The sequence below is a fragment of the Eucyclogobius newberryi genome, unplaced genomic scaffold (genome assembly GCF_026437365.1).
Source record: "Eucyclogobius newberryi isolate DKJ021-1_F unplaced genomic scaffold, fEucNew1.0.hap1 SCAF_11, whole genome shotgun sequence".
Classification (NCBI taxonomy): Eukaryota; Metazoa; Chordata; class Actinopteri; order Gobiiformes; family Gobiidae; genus Eucyclogobius; species Eucyclogobius newberryi.
In genome coordinates, this window is record NW_027315735.1 from 16,343,378 (window position 1) to 16,367,276 (window position 23,899).

The 23,899-nt window shown below is 41.1% G+C and overlaps 1 protein-coding gene across 1 annotated transcript in view; it reads left to right on the forward strand.

Annotated features, from left to right (window-relative positions):
- The window catches only part of diaph2 (diaphanous-related formin 2), a 387,159-nt gene that overhangs the window by 108,760 nt on the left and 254,500 nt on the right, over positions 1-23,899 (forward strand). Inside the window, exon 18 of the mRNA XM_072436089.1 lies at positions 2,876-2,990. Within this exon, the coding sequence (XP_072292190.1) occupies positions 2,876-2,990 (115 nt within the window). The remainder of the gene's footprint in view (positions 1-2,875; positions 2,991-23,899) is intronic.

Genomic DNA, 23,899 nt, shown 5'->3' on the forward strand with positions numbered 1-23,899 from the left:
CATAGAAAATTAAGAACAAACAATAAACAACCACTCAAATAACATAAAGAAATGTGCAACACATTAAGAATGTGAAGACTTCTAAAGCCTCTATGTAGAAACAGCATTTTAGTGTCTTTGTTGTAACTTTAATGCTCTGCAGCCTTTTGTGAGACGAGAGGTATATTGGACTGGATGGCTCATTCATGATGAAGGCTTGCTCTGCTCATGCTCCAGCTGATGTAAATGTCCTCCAGGGAGATGAGGATACTGTGGGTTATTTTTTGAGCAGATTTACACACTCCGTGCAGCACATTACCACCGTCTGCAGCAGGGGAGATTCTACATCACACAGTAATGGAGCATGGCAACATAGTCTCCACTAAATACTGATAAATGTCTATTATGATCGAGGAGCCAATTCTCTGAGGCTGCCTCCTCAGTACAGTGCTGGCCTTCCAAACGTACCTGCTGAAAGTGGTTTATATTCTTGTTGTTGTTTCTTCATATTGCATCTCCATACATCCATTAACAGAAGCATTAACAGTCTTTGTTTATTGTAATAACGAGTATCCAAGACAATTTAATTTATTCTATGCTCTGGGTTTTCTTAGCATTTATTTCATTCTTCTTATTGTACAACCTTGTGTACTAGAACTTAATAAGCAACAACTAAACACATCCAAATGCTTCTTTTGATGTTAGTGCACACGGTATGTTCAAACACGTTGTCGATTCAAACTGTCAGAGCATTTTGAATCCAGCTCATGGCAAAGAATAATTGTCTCAAAAGTCTTAATTCTCAAACACTGAAACTCTCAGGTAATTAGAGCCAAGTCCAGTTACTTTCAATCCATATTTCTATATACAATATTTAAGAGTGATTGTTATGAACCATTATTTAAATATAATTGTGTTATTAATGTAATGGAGAGCAGTAGTACCACATTTTCTCCATTTGACTTGTATAATTGTTGCAAGCATCAGTTAGTGCAAATGCCCATCGTCTTAGAGGAGCTATAATCAAGCTAACGTGCTGGTGAATTAACCTTGCCTCCCCTGGATTTGTAATTTGGAGATGCAAATGAAATTTATAACCACCTGAGGAAAAGCAGTCTGCGTCTCTTATGTCGATTAGATGAGACATGAGTCTTCTGTCAACTCAATGTGCAGCAGATGGAGGCAGACTTATGCCAGAAGCAGTTAGCACCATACATGTCCAAAGAGAGCAGTCATTACATACACAAAGTGAAGGGGACACATTTTACATTTCAGTTTGTAAATGTACAGGTTCATCTTTTGAATCAAAAGTTACCTTATACAATTCCTTCTTATTATTTTTCAATGTATACATTTTACATTTTTAAGTCATTTTTTATGAATTGTTTCAAAGTTTTTTTGTTTACTCTATATGACATTCAACAATAAGTCTTCCCCTTTTGTTTGGTAATTTGGAATTATGTGAATGTGAACACCTTTATGCTATTGCTTTGTGTTATTTTAATTCCATGTAATTAAAGCTGAACTCTGAAACTTTAGTTTAACCTAAATTATGCAATATAAGCACACAACAGTTGAGTGTCAAAACTTTGGAGCCAAAACTGATTACCCTTAACACTGCTTAACATAGCTTTTGTATTAATCCTGTTTGGAGGGCTTCAGTTCTATTGTATTTCCACTAAACACGGCCCAGTGCAAAAAAGGAAAAGAAAAAAAAATCGTACCCATAAAAGATGCAATTTTCTATTCTGTGCTTTATTAGCTAGTAATACGTATACTATGCCAGCAGGGAATTATCTGTAGACTTCCTTATCTCAGAGCTACGCCGAGGAAATGAAAGCAGGAGCTTGTAAGCCCCCCATGGCCCTCTATCATCTCCTTGGTGCAGTGAAGGAACAGGTTTTCTGTGGTTACAAGCTGCTAACTCACCTCATATTTCTTTATGTGTGGTCAACTTTGGTCATTCACACAAGTCATTTTCTTTTGATAGCAGAGACAGTGACAAACATGAGTGTGAGTGGATGAACTTTACTTCCCAATTGTTGTAAACATATTGCGTAGGGGTCGGACAAGATCAAAATGAGACAAGATTATCGTTCTTATTCAAAATTAACTATATTATCGCTGTATATTTTACATTTCCCACCAATCTGCAACCAGTATAGAATAGGCTACTGAAGAGTTCTATCCTCATTTGAACGATATCTTCAGTGATTTGAAGGGCTTGGTACAAAACTCCCAAAAAGTGCTTTTCATAATAACAAGGTCACAGTTCCATTTTTGTTGTTGAGTGGCCCCTATTATTTGAAGCTTTCCTCTCTTTGGCTGTAATGTTACCAAACGATACAATAATACAGCCAACAAGAACTCTTTCAAGGCTGAGATGATAAATCTTAGAGTTTATTGTGACTTCTCTAAGTTTCTGCAGAAAGAAAAGAAACAGGCAGCAGGCAGGCATTCTTTACAATGCTGTTTGTATTTTTCATCCAGCAATTGAAATGGGATGAAAATATAGCAAAGACGATAAAAAATACAGCATCAATTCAAGAGCATGAACAAGACCAACTCTTAATGGGTCAACATATTGCATTTTTGAAAGTGCACAATAATTGGCATGTCTCATTCTCACCATGGTTACTACCACACAAGCACTTGCTCTATATAGTGCAGTGCATGTAAACAAAAGCAGTATATTCCCCTACTGTCCTCTTATCACTTCTTTCTGTCTTTGCTGTACAATTGCTGAGGCGGCACAAGGGCATGTATATGTCCATATGTTGAAAAAAGCTAAATCCCTCACAAAGCCCATATCTAGTGAGGAGAACTTTCTGAGTGGCAGCTTGGTGCATTGGCGCTTTCTGATTGTGGTGATAATGGAATCCTTGTGTCATTGCAGATAGTGCCTCAGGAAATGGCAGAGAATTGCTTCTGGATCAAAGTCAAAGAAGAGAAGTTTGAAAATCCTGACCTATTTGCTCAGCTCTCCCTGTGCTTCTCGTCACACAGCAAAGGTAAGGCGGCTCTAGCTCGCCCCCATCCCTTTAATTAATCTTCACATGAGCTTCATTTAGCCTCTGCGCACACACAACGATGCTAAACCTCTCTCATCCTGTGGCACTTTAAAGAACCATTTTCCCATTGAAATTTTAATCATTTTTAATACCAGCACTTTCTTCACAATATTTATAGGCGCACAATTCAAATGTGTTTGCCAATTAGGGCTACAAATGCTCTTGTTGCTTGCTGCCGGTGGTTCCTTTAAAATAGCTAACCAAGCATTGTGGACGCATTGTATTCCTTGTGTGTACCCATTAAGTTCTTTTAGATGAGTGTTTTTGTGTGTGCACAAACTTGAACTCAGGCGAACCGAGAGAAGCAGTTATGCTTGGTTTACTTCTTGCCTTTTTACAGTCCAGTTGGCCAATCCTCCACAGAGGAAAAGTAGCAAAGCTTTTGTGAAGGAAACTACGCTAGTGACTTTCTTTCTCCTTTTTCCAGCCAGTTTGTTTTTGAGATGCATATCCCAAGCTATACCTAACACATTGATAACAATACCAGCTACTTTTTCATGGGTGATGGGAGACTTGACATATTCCTACTGCTTTGGCAGCGCATGTGTGTGTTGTCTCTAGTTCAAGCATTGGTAGCAGGATGATGTTAAGTTCAGAACCCAGACTGCTACAAAAATCTTTCCGACTTCCACCACCAACTTGTTTGGACACTAGTCAGAATGTAAGCATCCCTCCTCATATCCAGGTCTACAAACTAGGCTCAACTCAAAATAAATTTGGCTCAGCAGTGGAGAGGTTCTGGCATAATGCAGATGGAGTGAGAGAATGTGAGGAGGAAGGAACAGTTGTGCGCAGCTTAATGAAGTGGCAGGGCACAGCAGTGATGTGACTTTTTGTCTCATCTTTTACCAGAGAATTCCTGTCAGACAATGTATTTTAGCATGTTCCCTGTCCAAAGTGAGTAGAACTTCGCGGCACATTTGACATTCATGTTTAATTATTTCTACTTTTTGTGACATGTGACTGGTTTTAAGAAATAAAAAGAAGCTGATGCTGAGGTAATGTAGTTTTGGAGTATCTGACTTTGACATTGTGGATGTTGCTTCTGAGACCATGTGAAAACCTACTGTTGGATTTTAATGGCACTAAGATTGTTTCTGAAATTCCTAGTTACTGTAAGGGCATTATGTATGTAATGTGTGCATATGTCTAACAGGCTTTTTCTGATTGTAATAACAATAGTAATCTTTCTTTTTTACAGCACCTTTAAAAAGCAGGAGTTTATTCACAAGACAATAAAATGCAATGCCAAACAAATTAAAATCCATCAAACACATAACGGCAGAAAGCGTGCATGAATAAATAGTAGAAATATAACAAAAATTACATTTATTTTTATAATGCCCAAAATCACATCAGCAGTTGCCTCGAGGGGCTACAGTAAAAAAAACAGATTAAACAATGTTCATAAAAGTTCAGTTATGTAACTTGGTGCAAGATTTATATAAGTAAAATCTTAAATCAATTCTAAAATGCACAAGGCGTTGATGACTTTATGGAGACTGTTTTTGCAGATAGTGAGGAGAAGCAGGATTGTGTTGTCTTTTGGACATTATTATGGAAGGGGAGATGAGAGTCGAAGAACACAGTAGGTCTAACACAGCAGCCAGGCTTCCGGGTCGCTTGGTGACAGCCAGTGGTACATCTTTGTGTCGCCAACGTAACATTGGAAGGACACGTTATGGGAAGCTTTAGAATGTTCTAATGGGAGCATATAAATAGAAAATACAATCAGACCTAAAATAGAACCACATATAATGGGGGCTATGGAGATAAATTACCTAAAAAGCTTCTGACTAAAAGCTATGAATATTACCAATTACGTGCATAGACCTTCATGCCAATCCATTTTTTAGCTGATGTGATTAAATATGGCGGTCAGCAGGTCAATGCAGCACGAAGATCTAAAATCATTTAAACTGATTATTGATTACCACTTTGGTTCAGTTTAGCCTTTATGGATTATAGTTAAAGACAATAGCTGTTGTGTTGTGAAAGTAAGGATCTATATAAACTACATATAACTTATATGTAAAAAGCTACTACTTCAGCAACTAGTGGTTTAATTTTATGAAATATTAAAAGCACAATTTTGTCCATAATGTATGTTAAAAAAACTGTTGGTGCAAGTACATTATCTTTTTTTTTTTTTTTTTAAATAAACATTTTTGTATTCCTTAAAAAAGACACTTGCTCTAAATCTCAAAAAAAAAAAAAAAAACTCTCTCACCCGCTGGGGGCTGTGGAAGTCCCCTGTAGAGGGTCCAAGTACCCGCCGGCAGAGTAAGAAGTCATGATACAGCGTTTCCCCTGGGACTTACTTCACCCTATCAATTACCCCTACAGGGACCGCACTGAATCAGCTCTTTTTGCCTCGACTGTTGAAACAGAACATGATTTGCTCATAAATGAAAAATATTGTTTAATGTTTTATATCTACGCCACCCTCTCCTCACCCCGAGCTGGTGAAAGTTGATGAGAGGGGCTTTGAAGTGCTTTTAAATGGGATGTTATGGGATGTAAGCAGCTACACTGATATTGTTCTTTTTTGTTCGTTCACAACAGCATCAACATGTAACCCTAAGTGAAAAACACGCAACCTATTATAATAGATGTGTTGCTAAGGTGCAGCGTTCCCTTTGAGAGGATATTTGCCTATTTTTGAATAAGGGGTGGTGACGCGTGCTTGCCCTTATGACGCGGTCTTGCCCCACCGCCCGTCAGTTTGGAGATTCGAGGAAAGGAGAGTCTGTACTATAGCTAAAAACTGCGGGAATCAATCAAAAAAACACTCTGGGCACATATATAATATAAGATAAGATAAGATATTCCTTTATTGTCCCACATGGGGAAATTTCATTGGTGCAACGCAGGTAGATACAGAGGTAGATACAGAAGAACAGATCACTTATAGGAAGTCTGAAAAACACTTTCAGTAGAAGATCTCCTATAAATAAATAAAAACTCCCATAGACAAATATGAAGCACAAATAGCAATGTAAGAAGGTTAAAAGCTCTGAAAAGTCGGTTTTGCATGTTATGGGACCTTTAAATCTTGTCAAAACTGTCCAGATTAAAAAAAATAAAAGTGAGTCTAGATATTCAGATGTTTGCAGTGTTTGTTTTGACATGCTATCTGTTATTTATCCAGACTGGTGGACTTTTCATTTATTATTTATTTGACTGAGCCAAGATATCACTTTTCGCACCCGCATTTCCCTGTGAAGATGTGTATATTTAGCATAAATATCTCTAATGGGGCCGCAGAACGGATTCTTAAAACTTACTTTGGGTTTCTTACTTGTTACTTTCGTTGTCGAAAAGCATCATTTTAACTGTCTTCAATTTTGTGGAGCTTATTGCGCTCGGAAGAGACCTTTAAAACAACGACACATGCTAGTCTGTCTTCTCTCCTGCTGCTTTTATGAGTCTCACTGTGTAATGAGTTTTATAAGGAAGGGAAATGATTATCAAGGGGGGTTTTTTTTTTATTTTTTTTCACTCTACTTGAATCTTTAGAAGTGTCTTTACTTTGTCATGTATTATGTGATGGCTCTCAGCACTGATTGAACCCTTAATAAAATCACCCTTTTTTTCAAATAAGCGTGTGTGCTCGCAGAGTTCACAGATGTCATGGCAATGTTCTCCTGAAAATTTGGATTCATAATGGCATAATAGAAAACGTCATATGCACAATGGGGAAATCTAAATGGTGTGACATATATTTTTTTCTTTTTGCCCTTGAAAAGATAATTGGTGATTATAAGGAATATGAAAGCCATCTTCAAAATAATATTAGTAATTAGTAGGAATTAGTTCATTCATTTTGCGGTCTGATTGATGATTTTCATGTATGAAAAAGTTTTACTCTACATAACTGGTAGTAGATACCGGTACATAGATTTACATAATGCTTCAGGGGTACTATACAATTAGGAAAGTCCAGATTATTTGGGTAATCAATCATTTTAATGATTTAGCTAATTGTTAATCAAGTCAGAATGTCTAAATATATGGCCACACCAGAGATAAACTATATACAACTTGGTTCACATCACCAATCAGGCCACCCCACTTGAGAACTTTTCTATAAGACCCACCCGGCTGACTGCTATTGCTTATATTTCTTCTATCCTTTCGCCTTTCCACGCCTGTAACCCCCTCTCCCTTTCTTCAACCATTGACTTTGTGGATTTTTTTCCCATTTACCCCATCTCCCCTTACTTGGCTTTATCAATCAGTGGGTTGTGCCTTTTGTATACGGCTCTCGGGATCAAATCAGATTCACTTCGGGATTCAATGTGTGTAGCCATGGCCCGCTGCATTTGAGAGGCAATTCATTCAGCCGGAACTGTGTGGTTCAATTTGAAACGAGATTGATGTTGGCAAACTTCACACCCCCTTTCTTCCAAAATGCTTCCTCTGCTGCCCCACGTCAATTGCTGATGGACAAAAGGGCACATGCCACTTTGTAATGGTGATTTCTCGGCCTCTCAGCAAAAATAACACAATAAAAAAAAAAAGATTTAAGCTGAAAAACAACTGAAAGCTCAGAAGTTTTGCAAGCTACACTATACAACATTTACTTCAGCTGTCCCTCGTTGCTTGACCACTTCTCTGCTGCAAGATTTTGAAGCCTCTTTTATCCATTGGTGTCAGAGTGATGCAAAATTTGAACTGTTTCCATTGCGATTAACAATTAAAAGTAAGACAATACATCGTTTTGAATGGTCAAAATATGTGTAATGAGTTACTTTTAAAAGTAACACTTCCCAACACCGCCAAGGACACACCAAACGTGACGTCTTCTCTAACCACTTGAGCCTTGCTACCTCTTATACCATTTAATTTGACTCTCCGCTGTGTTGTATCCCTGTGTAACCAGCATTTAATTGCTTTCTTATTCTCTTAGCATTGGACAGTTTCACAGTGTTGATCAGTTTAACATTAAAACACAGATGATATATCCTCTTGTCTTCAGTATGGTTACTTTCATAATGATGCACTGCTGGGTAATCATCAAGCAGTTTCCCATACAGTAAGTCAAACTTTAACTTTAATCCTCCAATAATAATCTATAAATTACTTATGGAACTTGGAGACACAATATTTCATGTCTCTTGAGGTTTTATGAAAATACTTTTAATGCAGCACAACCCCGATCATACATTTGCATACAGTAGACTCTGCGGTTTTCCGAGTTATTGCTTTACATATTGTACAGGGAGAGATGTCCGTAATGAAGATGTATGTGCAACCTGAAGGATAAATCAAAGTGCAGCCCGACGCTCTGAGCAGGGTCATTGGGACTGCATATCCCAGCATGCATCAGTGTTAATGATGCCCAGGCAGATAATGGACTTGATTAGCCAAGCGCTTGTAGAGAAAGAGGCCTGAGGGGATGCTTTTTTTACCAACCCCAGATACTTTGGAAACACTTCTTGTCAGTTGAAAGGTCAAACAAGTTCTAATTTCTGTTATGCAATACAATTAGTGGCTAACTGGAGCCTGGTATTCAAAGTTTGTAACTGTTGTTCAACATTCAGGAAAAATGTTAATAACTAAATTAACTAAAGCTGGTAAATTTCCACCACTATTTTTTATTCTTAAACTGATGTAGCCATGTTTTTATGTTCTTGTTCTGGCTCATGAGTTTTATATTTCTGCCCCGCAGCGCCGAAGCCACTGAACGACATTACCTGGGCAAGAATACTGTCATAATATACTATCTAAACATGCCCACCTGCCAAGACCAAAATAAATCTTTGACAAAAAGAAATAGCATGCTATTTTGTAAAAGATATTCGATATATACTTTTTGTACAGCTGTGGAAAGAATATTTAAAATAAAATTCTAAAAGAACACATTAAGGCTGCGACATGTTAATCGATTAATCACAACTAATTGCTTATTTAAATAATCGGCAACTAATTTAAGAATCACGTAATCGTTAACTGGTCATGGAAAGACCTTAAGCTGAGAAAATAAGTTTTATAACTAAAATTAAGCCGCGATTGCATGAAAATGACACCTTAACACTCCTTTGTCCATAAACGGCTTTACTTCGGCTTCATCTGTGTCAAATTCAGCATACAAACACTTATATGTATATTTTAATTAAGATTTAAAGAACATGAAAAACAAAAACAGAACAAGACCAGAGAGAATACAAAAAAAAAAAAAAAAAAAAAAAAAGACATCCTATAAAACAATAGAAACATGACACATGACCCCAAAAAATTGTCCCATTTTGCCCACAAAATGTCAAATTTGCTCATTTTCAATTTGAGTCCGAATGTGATTTGTTCTATATGTCGAATGTCCATTATAATGTCAGCCCAGTCCTTGATTGTCGGTGCATTTTGTGTCATAATTTTTTTGTGAAGGCCTTTTTCGCTGCAGCCAGGAGGATGCTCCAGAGATATCTGCTGATCGTGTCCATGGCAGGAGTCCTGAGGCCCAAATACAGGGTTCTTAGATCCATTGGAATGGTGATGTCATATATTGTCTGAAAGGCTTTGTTGATCTCAGTCCAAAACCTCTGAACAACAGGACAATCCCAAAACACAAACAGTGGTTTGCCTCCTGGCTGCCACATCCTCTCCAACAGTCTGCATTTCCCTGTGAGTAATGTGCACTTTGACATGGAGTTATAAAGAAACTAGACACACTTTTCCAACAGAATTCCCTCCAAATATGTGATCCTGTGGTTCTCCAATGAGATGCACATATACTTTCCCACTCTTCATCATCCAGAACAAAGTGACCCTCACTTTCCCATTGCTCTTAATGTGATTAGAGTGGCTGCCAAGACCGTTAAAATATTTATACAATTTAGATATTATTCCCCTTGAACGTTCAGATTTATAAACTTCAATGAATGTTTCAGTCAAAAGGCTATGATGGTCATGATTCTTTTGAATTTCTTGATTATAATAACTCCTTATTTATAAATACCTATAAAAGTGTTCATTCTCCAAGCCAAAGGATTCTTTCAGGTCTTCAGATGATTCTCCTTTTCAATCTAATAAAAGACCTTTTGTCCGACATTTTTATCGTAAGCCAACCAATTTAAAATTTAAACATCTTTGTTAAGTTTGCATGTATTGATTTTCTCCACCTCCCAAAGGACTCAACCGTTGGTCATCTGCTATGTCTAGACTACTTGATTAGCAAAAAGTCACAGCTCTAGTACGAGTTGACATTTTTAAAGGAAGTATGGCTTTCTGCTATATTCGGTTATTACACATAAATTCGGTTATTAAACGCATTTAATGCGTTTAGGCATTTCAGGCATTTCAGACCCATATTCTAAATATTCTATAACTTGAGATTGCTTGTGTCTAGAATTTGATGTCATACTTCGAATTGGGGGTGATGATCAGTTGTTTTCTATTGATTACAGTATACAAACAAAACACAAAACTCTGAACCTAGTTGTTTCCATTAGTGACTCGACCCTACAGCTCAATATATTCAAACAAAACTATGCATTTTAACAATAAACATTTAAACTGCCCCCTATATTAAATATGTGTTTGCCTTTAGAATGTTGTGTACTAAGGCACCAATCAGAATCAATTGTAATTTTCACACAAGGTTGAATACCTCTTGTTAGTATGAAATAATGCACCAATAGTGAAACTGTGAAATTTTCTCACTTGGCTTTGATCAGATCCCCTAGACTTCCCTCTTATCGACACCTAGCTTCCTCACCTACATCGCGCGGCCCTCCCCTGCACTGCTCCCCCCTCTGTGCACACCAGCAGATTCTCAATCCCTGCTACAAAGCCCTAGCAGCGGGGCGGTAATGACCCTGCCACAACAGCAGTAATGTTGGGATCAGCGGGGGGCTTCTCTGCCACTCTGCCTCTCCCTAATAAGTCCCCTAATAACTCTGTTAACATCAGGACTGACCCGGACACCAGATCAAACACATCACACATGGTTGGCCACCTCACATGATACTCTCAGTCACATCAGGGAGCTGCCTGCTGCTACAACGGAACAGTGTGGGCACCCATCTCTGTCACCAGCTTTGTCCTACCCTTTTGCTCAATTAAGATCTCTCACTGCAGGTCTGTTTTTGGCTCATTTAACATGCGATCTTGCCATCCCTCCACTCTTTATTGTTGCCTCTACGTAGGTTATGGTTTTTATGTAAAAGGCCTGGCATCTATGAAGGGTTATGAAGTACTTGAACTACTGATATTAGCCATCAGTAATTCTTATCTTAAGATCTTGCTGACTAGTTTTGTTTTGTAATTGTATTTGTATTTGATTTCCCGTGTACCATCAGATTGATATGTGTTGTTAAACTGCACTGTTGTAAATATGAGTTCAAGATTTTGCTTTTATAATATTTTTAACTGTAAATGATGGGAATACCGCAACCGGGACGGGGCTTGATAATTAGTACTAGTTATACATTCTGTATGTATCACATCAGCTGCATGCTCTGCTTGTAACTATCTGTGACTGCATTGTCCCTGTCAAATAATTAAATAGATCAATCTTATCTAGATCTAAAACAGGACTATACATTGACTAAACTAGGACTATATCACATCCTAATTGTTATATAGTCAAAGACTACAGAGTGGAGGACCACAGAGTCCTTGAATGCATCACCAGAGCTTAAGCCTGGGTCTTGATTGCTCTTACCTAGCAAACTGCAAGGCCCTACCTGACCTGGGAATTCTGACCCGAAGAACACAAGACAAGCAGAAAATACAAGTACTCAGAACTACAGGGTATGATGAGTGCCACCAGTGGAAAGTCATGGACTTCACACATACCACAAACATGTTACATATGTGTCCTAAACTCAGTATGGTCTGGGCAGTCAAAGCAATCAGTGATTGGCCAATAAAAAAAAAAAAATGACAGTGTGTCACAACTATGTATGAATTGTTCTAAAATATATCTGAAAAAGCCCGTTTTCCCCACACTTCTTCTGCTGAAGCTTGGCTGAACTCACAGTGTCTTTTAGTGGCCGCTGCAGGCCCCTGACCATTACTGCGGGAAGCATGAGTCTGCTCGTACCACAGCGGTGTGCAATCCATGTTCAGAGGTTCATGCTCCGCTCTCTAACATGAGCTTTTAGAACCAGAGCGGACAGCAGCTTCTTTAAGAGGTCTGCACATGCGCTCTGAGGACCACACAGCCTCAAACCCCTGGATCTATGCTCAAACCACACTGAATAAACCTGTGTGGGAATCAAGGATGTTTGCAGGTTGTGCCTAAACTGAGTGTGTGCGAGGAGAAGCGAAGCAACAGCAGCGCCAAGTTTCAACATCAGACTTAAAAACTATCTAGAGACAAGTCTTTGTTTGTAGCTCAGGCTCTGTTCATGTTTCCAATGACTAGATTTCAGTTAGAAATACCATGACTGCTCATTTGACAACTAATGCTAATTTGTGTAATTGGTTGATGGAATCATCTTAGTTAATCAATCAGCATCTATCTCAGGTATGGAAGTTTAGCTCAGTAGGAAAGGCCTTTGCCCTTCACGCGGAGAAGCCGGGGTTCAAAGCCCCAATTTTGCATATTGTTTCACTTTTGTGTTATTTACTTAATATTGGACACCCTGAGTCTACCGCACACTACTACCTAGACTTACTACATGTCCCCCATTGCTTCCAACAACACACATCATCTCATACAGCTCAAATGAGTACATGAAACACCTCTAATCTCCAAATTGTATTAACTAACTATGTTTTGGAATTCAACCTTTGAAAGCTTAAACGAGTGTGATCCTAAGACGATCGTTGTGAGTCGTGCCTTCAGACACTCCAGCCTGTAATAATGAGGAGCTTTTGTGTAATGAGTTTAAGCCCTGCATAAGACACTGTAAAGCACCGTGGAGTGGTCTGTTTACACGATAAGCTTCTGATATGTTGTATGTTGGCCCGTTGCACGTCGTGATGCATCTTCTATGTCTCCCCCCCAGTGCGCGGCAGTTTATTACAGATTCTGTTTATTGAGTGGGTAGACGCCTTCCTCTGTGTCTTTATCGCTACATTTCCTCACGGCACGCATCACCTTACACCAACATGGCACTCTGTTCTCTTATCTGGTTCTTTGCTCGCCTCGGAAAGAAGCTCTCTGGACAAGACAGCTCCTGTGTGGATATATACGGTTGGCCTTTTAAATAAAATACACCAGCTCTCTTGCTCTCTGCAACTCATTAGTTTATCTTTTGTCACAGACTAGAAAATGTGTTTTAATAAATATATCCTTTTGGCAAATTATTCCCCTGACCCTAGAACTCTACTCTGAATGTGTGTTATGTTTGCTTGATTAAAGAATAACTATTAGACAAACAAAGCAGGTTATTACTCTATTGTGGTATAGCTTTAAATGTTACAATTTCCCACATTTCCATGTAGAGGCATAAATTGCTTCCAAAGACTGGTCACATTCGTCTCAATAAAACACAAAGCACCCTGTTGTTAATTTTGCTTTGTTGGACCAGCCAGCCCACTGCGAGAATCTCAGGGTCAGCCCTTTTCCTGCTCATCACCGCACTGTTTTAATATATCTCACACAAATGGAAATTACCGCCTTAAATATTAACGAGAAGTAATTGGTTTATTGTTGTAGACCACTATATCGAGTGCTTCTGTGGCAGAGGAGAAAGAGAGAGAGAGTACGATCTCCTGTCTCTATCCTGCCTCATATTAACTCACTGTGATGTCCCACTGACTTTAATCTTCTCTTCTCATATGAGAGCCATTCTGCCTATCACACTGCACTTTAACTTTAGCCCTCCCAATATTAGCTTGCTTTGAAACCTGCCGCTTGCTGCCTCCCCACTCTGCACCCCGCTAGCTATTATGCGCCTTCAGGTAAAGCGCGATGTTCATCAAAATTAGTCTCTTACAAAATAAATGTTCCCCATGCATCTAAATAATTTCTTGTAGCTCTCTTAAAAACCTGAGCATAGTTCTCTGTGGGGTTTGACGATGCCTGGTGGTTAATCAAGTTCTCAGCTTGCATTTCTACAACACATCTTGTCCTACTTTTATTAAGGTGTGAATCACAATTTGGGACATTAATGTGCAGCTGAACTCAGTCTGTACGTTTGATATTAGAAATGAGCACTGTTTTGTAATGTCACATTCAAAACATGTACAGTTTTTTTGCTTTTACATAGGATTTATATACAATCATAAATAAATGTTTTGAATGAATTGTATTTTTGACTCTCACAGCTTTTGGTCTTGATCTGATTGACCTTTAGGGTGAGCATACATTCATCTTTGTGAATGTACATTCTACATAACTGTTTTTTAAATGTTCATTTTGTAGAAAAGGTTTGAACTTGGCTTTTTTGACCTTTTACCCTGCATTACCATTAAAAGCCATTTCTCAGAGGAATATAGGAATATCATGCTCAATAACATTCTATCCTTTTGTGCTTGGAGGATGTATTAACCTTACATACATTAGGATAATTCATATTCACTCTGCTCTGTGATCCTGTTCGAGCTTTATCTACATAATAGCTACATACAGCGCTCATGTGGCTGGCTAATTGAGTGATAGCATGCTTATTAACAATGGGACTTGTCTCTATAAAGGGGACAATGTCAGCTGCTGTGATTGGAGCTTTTACATGAAAAAGGCCCGACGGAGCTTCATTAACTTGCCCCCATGATCCCAGACAGCTGAATATGGAGTGCATATCTAATCCAGCACTGATTCCAGCGAGACTTTTACATCAAATGCCTCGTACGCTGTCACTGTGCACAAAACTAAACCTAATAAATTGGGAAACAGTGTCAAATTTGAATTGCGTAAAATTTGCATGCACCATAAACCATAATGTTCACTAATATGCAGATTATATTGCTGGTGTATATATAATGTTTCGATGTGCAATAAATTAGTTTGCGTGGACGGGTTTTGTCCTTGATCTTTTGTATTGTGAAACATATTTTCTTCTGTAACTTTTTGAAAGGAAAATGTGTGTGCTTACTTATTCACACTTACTGCAGGTAGATAGGTCTTAGAATCCGTTTTACAGTTTTGGAATAGGGCTGCACCAGTTTTTTAGAGAGAGTGGTTTCAGGAAACACCATGGGAAACTTGTTATTCTTTTACCTCGGTTATTTCAAGGGCTTTTGTTGTACTTGCGGGTGTTCTTGATTTTATTTTATTTATTTCCTGATATAACTTGAAAAACAATTCTAGAAGCATATTATGCTTCTAGAATTGTTTTTCAATCTGTTCATCTCTGCTGTGTTTCATAATATCTCCTTAAATGTGATCAAATTCTGCAAACAAAATGTATCAGTTGTAATTGCAATTGTTGTGATCCTGCAGCCATGTCTCAGTTTTTTTGTTTGAGTACTCTTCATTCAATAATAATATAATTGATAAATTATTGGGCTGCTTGTAAAATGCAGTATTTCGTAATTATTGAGTGTTATATGATTGTTGAGAAAAGTAACAGTCTCGATATTAAAAAAAAAAAAAGGCTGTTGGGTTCAAAGAGAAAGCTCTGAAGATAAAGAAGAAAAAGTTATACCAGAGAAGAAAACTTTTAGAAGTGTGGTGGCAAAAATCTCTTGTTAAGACAAAGAAGCAAGTTGTCTCGTTTCAAAAGTAAACTGTTTAATCTTGTGGCTGAATCAGAAAGAAACTCGTGTGGACTCAGCCATTCTCATGGAAGGCCGAGTCCACGCGTCTGTCTCTTGCCTGCTTCCCAAAATGTGTGTCTCCCAAATCCTTCCGTCCCACGTCTGTCCCCTGCCTTAAATCACAGATGGTCACATGACCACACACACACAGAAGTTCCCGGTCACTGGTCTCTCAGGTACAAAGGAACCAAGGAGCAAATGGGACATCAAAGAAACAGTGGTTTCAGGAAGGAGACAGTACATAACATTTGCATTAATTCAATTCACATGTCTTGCCTAGTGTGAAACATAACGTGGGACTTCCTAGCCACTCCAGGAGGTCCGGACATGTAAATTTCCAGGCCAAAAGGGGTTGTCAGGCTGTTAGAACTAAATCTGATTAGAAATAGGATTGAAAGTTAAAAAGTAAAGGGCCAGATTATATTTTTTCCACAACAGAAGCAAGACTAGAAATTAAGATTTTAGTAATTTTGGACGGGCTTACTGCATAAAAAAATAAAAAAAGAATGATTCAACATTTTTCATATTAAAAACAAATATGTCTGTCTTTGGATCATGATTCAAGTAATATGCAATTAATTGAATTGCACGTCTTAAACAAACAGACACTCCAAAGCACATATATAAAACAGATGTATTGCTTTGACTTTGTTTGATGGCATTCAGTTTGAAATGTTTGAAATGGATGGAGGTATGAGCAGGTCACAGGGGTGAGGATCTGGCTGCTAATGGCTGCTGTGCTGAATACGAGCGAGCGCGATGTCGTGGTTCAGCCGATGTGGAGTTCCAGGCGGGATGGGTAAACAATCAAAGGGCTGCGTGTTCAAGATGGTGTCTCCTTGAATATAAACAATCATGACTTCTCATCCCATGGCCAGGTAAATTACTGCACAGACTCAAGAGCCTTGGCCCAGTCAAGCAATCAGCAGATTTATTGTTATTCTTCTCAAAATATCCAAGTTCAAAAGAAAATGAATACACTTTTTCCGACTGTATTGTATTATTTGTTCATTTAAATTGTATCTTAACATCAATTATTATTTTCAGTTTTACACAAACCACATTATCCTAAATGTTTAAGGTGATTTCAATTGCTCTATAATTGTCCACATTATTTGCTAATCCCTTTTAACCTTATAAAAGAAAAAAAATGCCAGTTTAGTTATCAAATTACTTTTCATAAGACAACATTTGTGTTAAAATGTCATTATTGTTCTGTTCTTTGCTCTTCTTCTTTGTATACCCTTACAAAACATTCAGCTAGCCACCAAACACACCCAGGCTAAGAAAATAAGTTCCTGTTGTTTTAATGATGATTTCTTTATCGTTATTACACATTTTATTTCACAGTGTAGCACATTCACGATAGATTTGACTTGCTTGAGGAATTCAACTGAAATCTTGTAGTTCGAAAAGTATTCTCAGAACATCCAGCGGATCATAAAAATGGACTTTTCACTTGATCTGCCCTCAGACGGACTAAGCCCCTCCACAGACGCACACTGGGACTCTCCTCTGCACTTTCCTCCATTTCTGTCAGAGAAATTTGTGTGTTTAGCCTTAGCTTCATTATGCTGTTTGTTTTGCCCTCACAACAGTTTCCTTCTTGCTCTTGGCTGCTTTTCTATCTTTGCTGTGGGAAAGTTCTCAAATCTGCCTTTTTCCTTTAAATTAGCCAAATAAAAGTTGGACAGATACTGCTGACCAGGATATCCACTGTAGATTAAATGGTTTAACTAGTAAAGCAATACCCGTCTTACAATGCCAATATCTGTAAGATACTTTTGCAATGCCACTCTGTTATCTAGAATACTAAATAAATAAAATAAAAAAGGTGAACTTTCTAATCTCTTTTATTTTCACTTGGCATGTCACATCAGGTATCACAACTTTTTACCCAGCCCCATCTAGATGTTTATCCAACCCACCTACAGAGCATGAATAAATACCGGTACTATTATATAGAGTATGCCCTTCACCTGTCAGCATTTATAATGTAATGCCTAATCAATTTGCAGATCTTGAATGCTACCTCTCATTGTTTTGCTATTGAATCATTTTTTGAAGAGGTGTGGTGAAATAATCATTAAAGTTTGATGCATTAAATCATGATCAATGCAGCAGTGACGTTGGATAAATCACTTGTGAGGGTTTTATTGTTGTGCTGCAGTAGCCTTAGGGAAAAACACTTTCTGTGAATTGCAAGATTTGCAGATTGTTTTCTTCTTTGTTCTTGCCTTTTGATCATGTTTTATTAAACACATTCTACTGCTGAAAAAAATGGCGTAGAATAAGTCTTCCCGTTGTAATGTGATAAATGCGCAGGGGCCTCTATGCTACCGCTGTGAGAGTGAATCATTGTTTGAATGTTGTTCCTGAGGTGCAGTTTGCTCTTTTGGCTCAATCCTTTGACTGGATAAACAAACATTACATGTGGCTGACCTGCTGAGAGGCACCGCTCAGACATGACTTCATCCATTTGGGCCTGGCTGATGCAGAATTACCATAAAGTAACTGTAAATGAGCTTTTGAAACGTATGACCCAGATTGTACTTGGACTAGAATTGCAGTTATTCTGTTTTTTTCCTCACAAAGTATGTGAATCGTTCAAACCAGATAACCGTTTATGCCAGCCCTACTAAGCCCTACTCACTGGTAAGAACCCGGGAAGAACCAGTAAAAGTAAGCATAAAATATCTGTTATCACTTAAAAGGGGCTAACATTAGCCCAAAGTTGAAAATCACTGGTGTATCGGGAAAATTAGGCAAAAAATAGATTCTTATTGGTTATCTTCTATTTGATTGTTGCAGTCTAATAATAAAATGGCGATCACCAAGTCATGTTGATTTGAGATGCCCGGACAGTACACATAACAATAATGAGAGTAACAACCTTGAACCGGTGTGGTTCTAGTGGCCCTTTGTAAACACATTAGTCATTGTCTGAAAAAGTCTCTTCCCACCTATGGCCGGAGAACGTTGAAGATAGTTAGAGCCCTCTAAAGCCCTGGCAGACGGATTTGACTGTGGTCTTGCATATATATGTAGGTGACTCCATTCTCTTGGCCTTTCTTCCTTACCTGTTCTTTTCCCTTTCCCAATCCATCTAGTGGCCGAGGTAAAGCAGCTTATTAACCTTTCTGAGACCACAGGCGTCCTAGAGATGGAAAGAAACCACTGAAGGAGCGTGTCTGACAAATTAACCTTAGAGGATTGATAGGCCTTTATTTTAATCACACCAAGCACTGAAATGTATTGGACAAGTGAAAATACAGCCTATATTACACTCTGCCTTAAGATTCAACTAACTGAAACAGAGACGTATAAATGACTGCGTCCATACTCGTCTGTTAAGATGATGTGCATGTTGACTGTAATCACGGCATTCTTATTTATCAACTTGTTTTTTTCATGTCTCACCAATCTAATCATACTCGCTTGATCCGTTTTGCACCGCCTTTTGCATCACTTGACATGGAAATTATGTTGCGCATATAAAGCCGAGGCCGCACACTTCTTTGCACAGTTGCTCTGGGGCTCTGTCTCTCATGGAATCGCTATACATCTTTTTTCAAATCTGCTATGGCTGTATCTATAATTGACTATCTATAATTGGGTGTGTATGTCACCCCTGCAATGCAATTAGCTCTCCTGTAGTGAGCTTGACAGAAGGAAAGAAGACAGGCGGTGGGAGGGTCACCTTGTAACCCATTACTCTGCTTCTGACATGGGTGGGCCGCACTCCAGGAGGCGCCCCCAGGGTTCTGAAACAAGCGCCCAAAAAGACCACTTGCAAAATAAAAGAAGCTTTGTGTACCGTATTTTCGTCTAGTTGCTTTATAACTTCAGACTGTAATGCAACGGTCGGTGAGAGGTGCACAAGAGGGCATAGCAAAATACTCCTGGGTTAATTGTTTGTTTGTCCCAGGTTTGCTGTAGTCTCTTAATCTGTTTGTATTAGCCGGAGATAGCCCAGTGGTGGAGGCAGAGGCTTGACGTGCTAGCGGTGCAGCGGATGACTAAACAGGGCACTCCAGACAGTCCTGGTCACACTGAATCTACTGCACATGCAAAGGTCTGATCATTAAAGATGTGGGAATGGTTAGCTCCAAACTATGTCCCCAGTGATCCTGGTTTATATCCATGATGAAATGAAGTTGGCGTGAGTGTGTACAGTGTGGTGTAGTATGATGTATGTAATGTGTGTATTTTAGAAACCTGTATTTTCATTCTGTAATTTATTCAGTGCACAAAAAAAGAAGGAAAGGAATGTCTTACTATCTTATTTGCTTAATTATACAAAACTGAATCACTACTTTTATTTTAGTTTTTTTTAAAGGGTAAAGGGTTGTAAATCTTTCATCGCCTATTCAATATTATTTTACTGCAGAGCACCTACACCTTCTAGATGGAGTAGAAAGCAGCTCAACTTCAGCAAAAAATTTTCAGCATATTTGAAAGCCTCTGCCCGCCCCTTCACAAACGTAATCTGCTCTGGCCTCACCTTACTTGTGTACACAGAGTATGTTTGTATGTGTGATAATGAGGGCGCCAATGGTGTGTAATTAACACAACAGCAAATGTCCCCAAAGGGTGAGATTAACGTTGAGCACATTAGACACAATGGAGCCCCAGAGAAACCTTTTTTGGCAATGAAATGTTATGTGTGTGTGTCTGTATGTCTGCGTCCGAGCGTACGTCATGTTGGCGTGACTGTGCTGTCTGCCACACAAATATACACAGACGACATGAGGACAGGCCGCTCCCTCTGGATCTGCGGGCTCCTCACACGCCGCCTGGCAGGAGCCTTCCCAACCGCCTCCTCCACACAACCTGCTCCAACACAGATAAACACATGCTGGGTAGATTATTAGAGGAGTACCAAGGGCCCAGAGCAGAGCAGCCAGTGCTCCATTGTGCTCCAAATGCGCTGCAGTACCTTGTAGAATCCGATGCAGTCACCCCAGGGTGTTCTGATACATACTTAGACACAGGTGGGCGCTGATAGCAGCATGAGGCTACAACAAGCTCCAATGACATTTTATTGCCAACAGAAAACTCCAGGCACATTGTTTTCACTAATGGCATTGCTGGTGGTTCAGATGCAGCCCGCAGCCCGAGAGGCGGAAGTGTGACTTGGCACTTGACTCGAGATATATATTATACGCCTCAGAAACACAATATACAAAGCAACAAGCTCCACAGCAGCGGCGTCTGTGCCAAGGCCACACAGTGTAATTAAATCAAACACCTATCTGACGCAGGTGAAAAACAAAATCTTTCCTATGTCTGCCATTCTCCTCAGTGCACTCGGAAATTACATCTGCTAAATGTATTGTAAGTTGCATTACACCTCCCTGGAAGTTTGTTTAGCCCTTCTGTCTGCCAGCCGAACAGTGGAACGGAAGATAACTTTATTCACCACATACTGAGAAAATCCGCACAGTTTAAGTTATTTAACATTGATAAATTGAAAAAATAAAATACTCTTCATACTCTGACAAAATCTTAAAAGCATAGAAATGACTGTTACATTTTCCCCATCCATCCATCCATCCATCTTCTGCCGCTTTATCCGGGGCCGGGTCGCGGGGGCAGCAGTCTGAGCAGGGACTCCCAGACTTCCTTCTCCCCAGACACTTCCTCTAACTCCTCCGGGGGGATCCCGAGGCGTTCCCAGGCCAGCCGAGAGACATAGTCTCTCCAGCGTGTCCTGGGTCTTCCCCGGGGCCTCTTCCCGGTGGGACATGCCTGAAACACCTCCCGAGGGAGGCGCCCAGGAGGCATCCGGAACAGATGCCCGAGCCACCTCAGCTGGCTCCTCTCGACGTGGAGGAGCAGCGGCTCTACTCCGAGCTCCCCCCGTGTGGCCGAGCTCCTCACCTTATCTCTAAGGGAGCGCCCAGCCACACGGCGGAGGAAACTCATTTCGACCGCTTGTATCCGCGATCTTGTTCTTTCGGTCACTACCCAAAGCTCATGACCATAGGTGAGGGTAGGAACGTAGACCGACCGGTAAATAGAGAGCTTTGCCTTTCGGCTCAGCTCCCTCTTCACCACAACAGTCCGATGCAGCGACTGCATCACTGCAGCCGCTGCACCGATCCGCCTGTCGATCTCACGCTCCATCCTTCCCTCACTCGTGAACAAGACCCCGAGATACTTGAACTCCTCCACTTGGGGCAAGGACACCCCACCCACCTGGAGAGGGCAAGCCACCTTTTTCCGGTCGAGAACCATGGCCTCGGATTTGGAGGTGCTGATTCTCATCCCAGCCGCTTCACACTCGGCTGCAAACCGTCCCAGTGCATGTTGCAGGTCCGGGTTTGATGGAGCCATCAGGACAACATTGTCTGCAAACAGCAGAGATGAGATCCTGTGGTCCCCAAACCGGACACCCTCCGACCCCCGACTGCGCCTAGAAATTCTGTCCATAAAAATTATGAACAGAACCGGTGACAAAGGGCAGCCCTGGCGGAGTCCAACATGCTCTGGGAACAGGTCTGACTTACTGCCGGCAATGCGAACACAGCTCCTGCTCCGGTCATACAGGGACCGGACAGCCCTGAGCAAAGGGCCCCGGACCCCGTACTCCCGAAGCACCCCCCAAAGGACACCCCGAGGGACACGGTCGAAAGCCTTCTCCAGATCCACAAAGCACATGTGGACTGGTTGGGCAAACTCCCATGAACCCTCGAGCACCCGATGGAGGGTATAGAGCTGGTCCAGTGTTCCACGACCGGGACGAAAACCACTCTGCTCCTCCTGAATCTGAGGTTCGACTATCGGTCGGATTCTCTTCTCCAGTACCTTGGAATAGACCTTACCTGGGAGGCTGAGGAGTGTGATCCCTCTGTAGTTGGAACACACCCTCCGGTCCCCCTTCTTGAACAGAGGGACCACCACCCCGGTCTGCCAGTCCAGAGGCACGGTCCCCGAACGCCACGCGATGTTGCAGAGACGTGTCAACCAAGACAGTCCTACAACATCCAGATACTTTAGGTACTCAGGGCGGATCTCATCCACCCCCGGAGCCCTGCCACCGAGGAGTTTGCGGACAACCTCAGTGACTTCAGCTTGGGTGATGGATGAGCCAGCCTCCGAGTCCCCGGTCTCTACTTCCTCTTCGGAAGACGTGACTGAGGGATTAAGGAGATCCTCAAAGTATTCCTTCCACCGTCCGACGACATCCCCAGTCGAGGTCAGCAGGCCTCCACCCGCACCGTAAACGGTGTTGGTGAGACACTGCTTCCCCCTCCTGAGGCGCCGGACGGTTTGCCAGAATTTCTTTGGTGCCGACCGATAGTCCTCCTCCATGGCCTCCCCGAACTCCTCCCAGGCCCGGGTTTTTGCCTCTGCGACAGCACGAGCCGCGGCTCGCTTGGCCTGCCGATACCCCTCGATGACCTCCGGAGACCTACAAGCCAGAGTGGCCTGATAGGCCTCCTTCTTCAGTCTGACGGCATCCCTTACTTCCGGTGTCCACCACCGGGTTCGGGGGTTGCCGCCACGACAGGCACCGGAGACCTTGCGACCACAGCTCCGAGCAGCAGCATCAACAATGGAGGCGGAGAACATGGTCCACTCGGACTCAATGTCCCCAGCCTGCCCCGGGACATGGGAGAAGCTCTCCCGGAGGTGCGAGTTGAATACCCTACTGACAGAGGGCTCCACTAGACGTTCCCAACAGACCCTCACAATGCGCTTGGGCCTGCCAAGTCTGTCCGGCTTCCTCCTCCGCCAGCGGATCCAACTCACCACCAGGTGGTGATCGGTTGACAACTCTGCCCCTCTCTTCACCCGAGTGTCCAAGACACGCGGCCGGAGGTCTGATGACACGACAACAAAGTCGATCATTGACCTCCGGCATGGGTGTCCTGGTGCCATGTGCACTGATGAACACCCTTGTGCTTGAACATGGTGTTCGTTATGGACAATCCGTGGCTAGCACAGAAGTCCAATAACTGAACACCACTCGGGTTCAGATCGGGGAAGCCGTTCTTCCCGATCACCCCTCTCCAGGTGTCACTGTCATTGCCCACGTGGGCGTTGAAGTCCCCCAGTAGAACAACGGAGTCCCCGGTCGGTGCACTGTCCAGTACCCCTCCCAAGGACTCCAAGAAGGCCGGGTACTCTGCACTGCTGTTCGGCCCGTAGGCCGCCACAACAGTGAGAGACCTGTCCCCCACCCGAAGGCG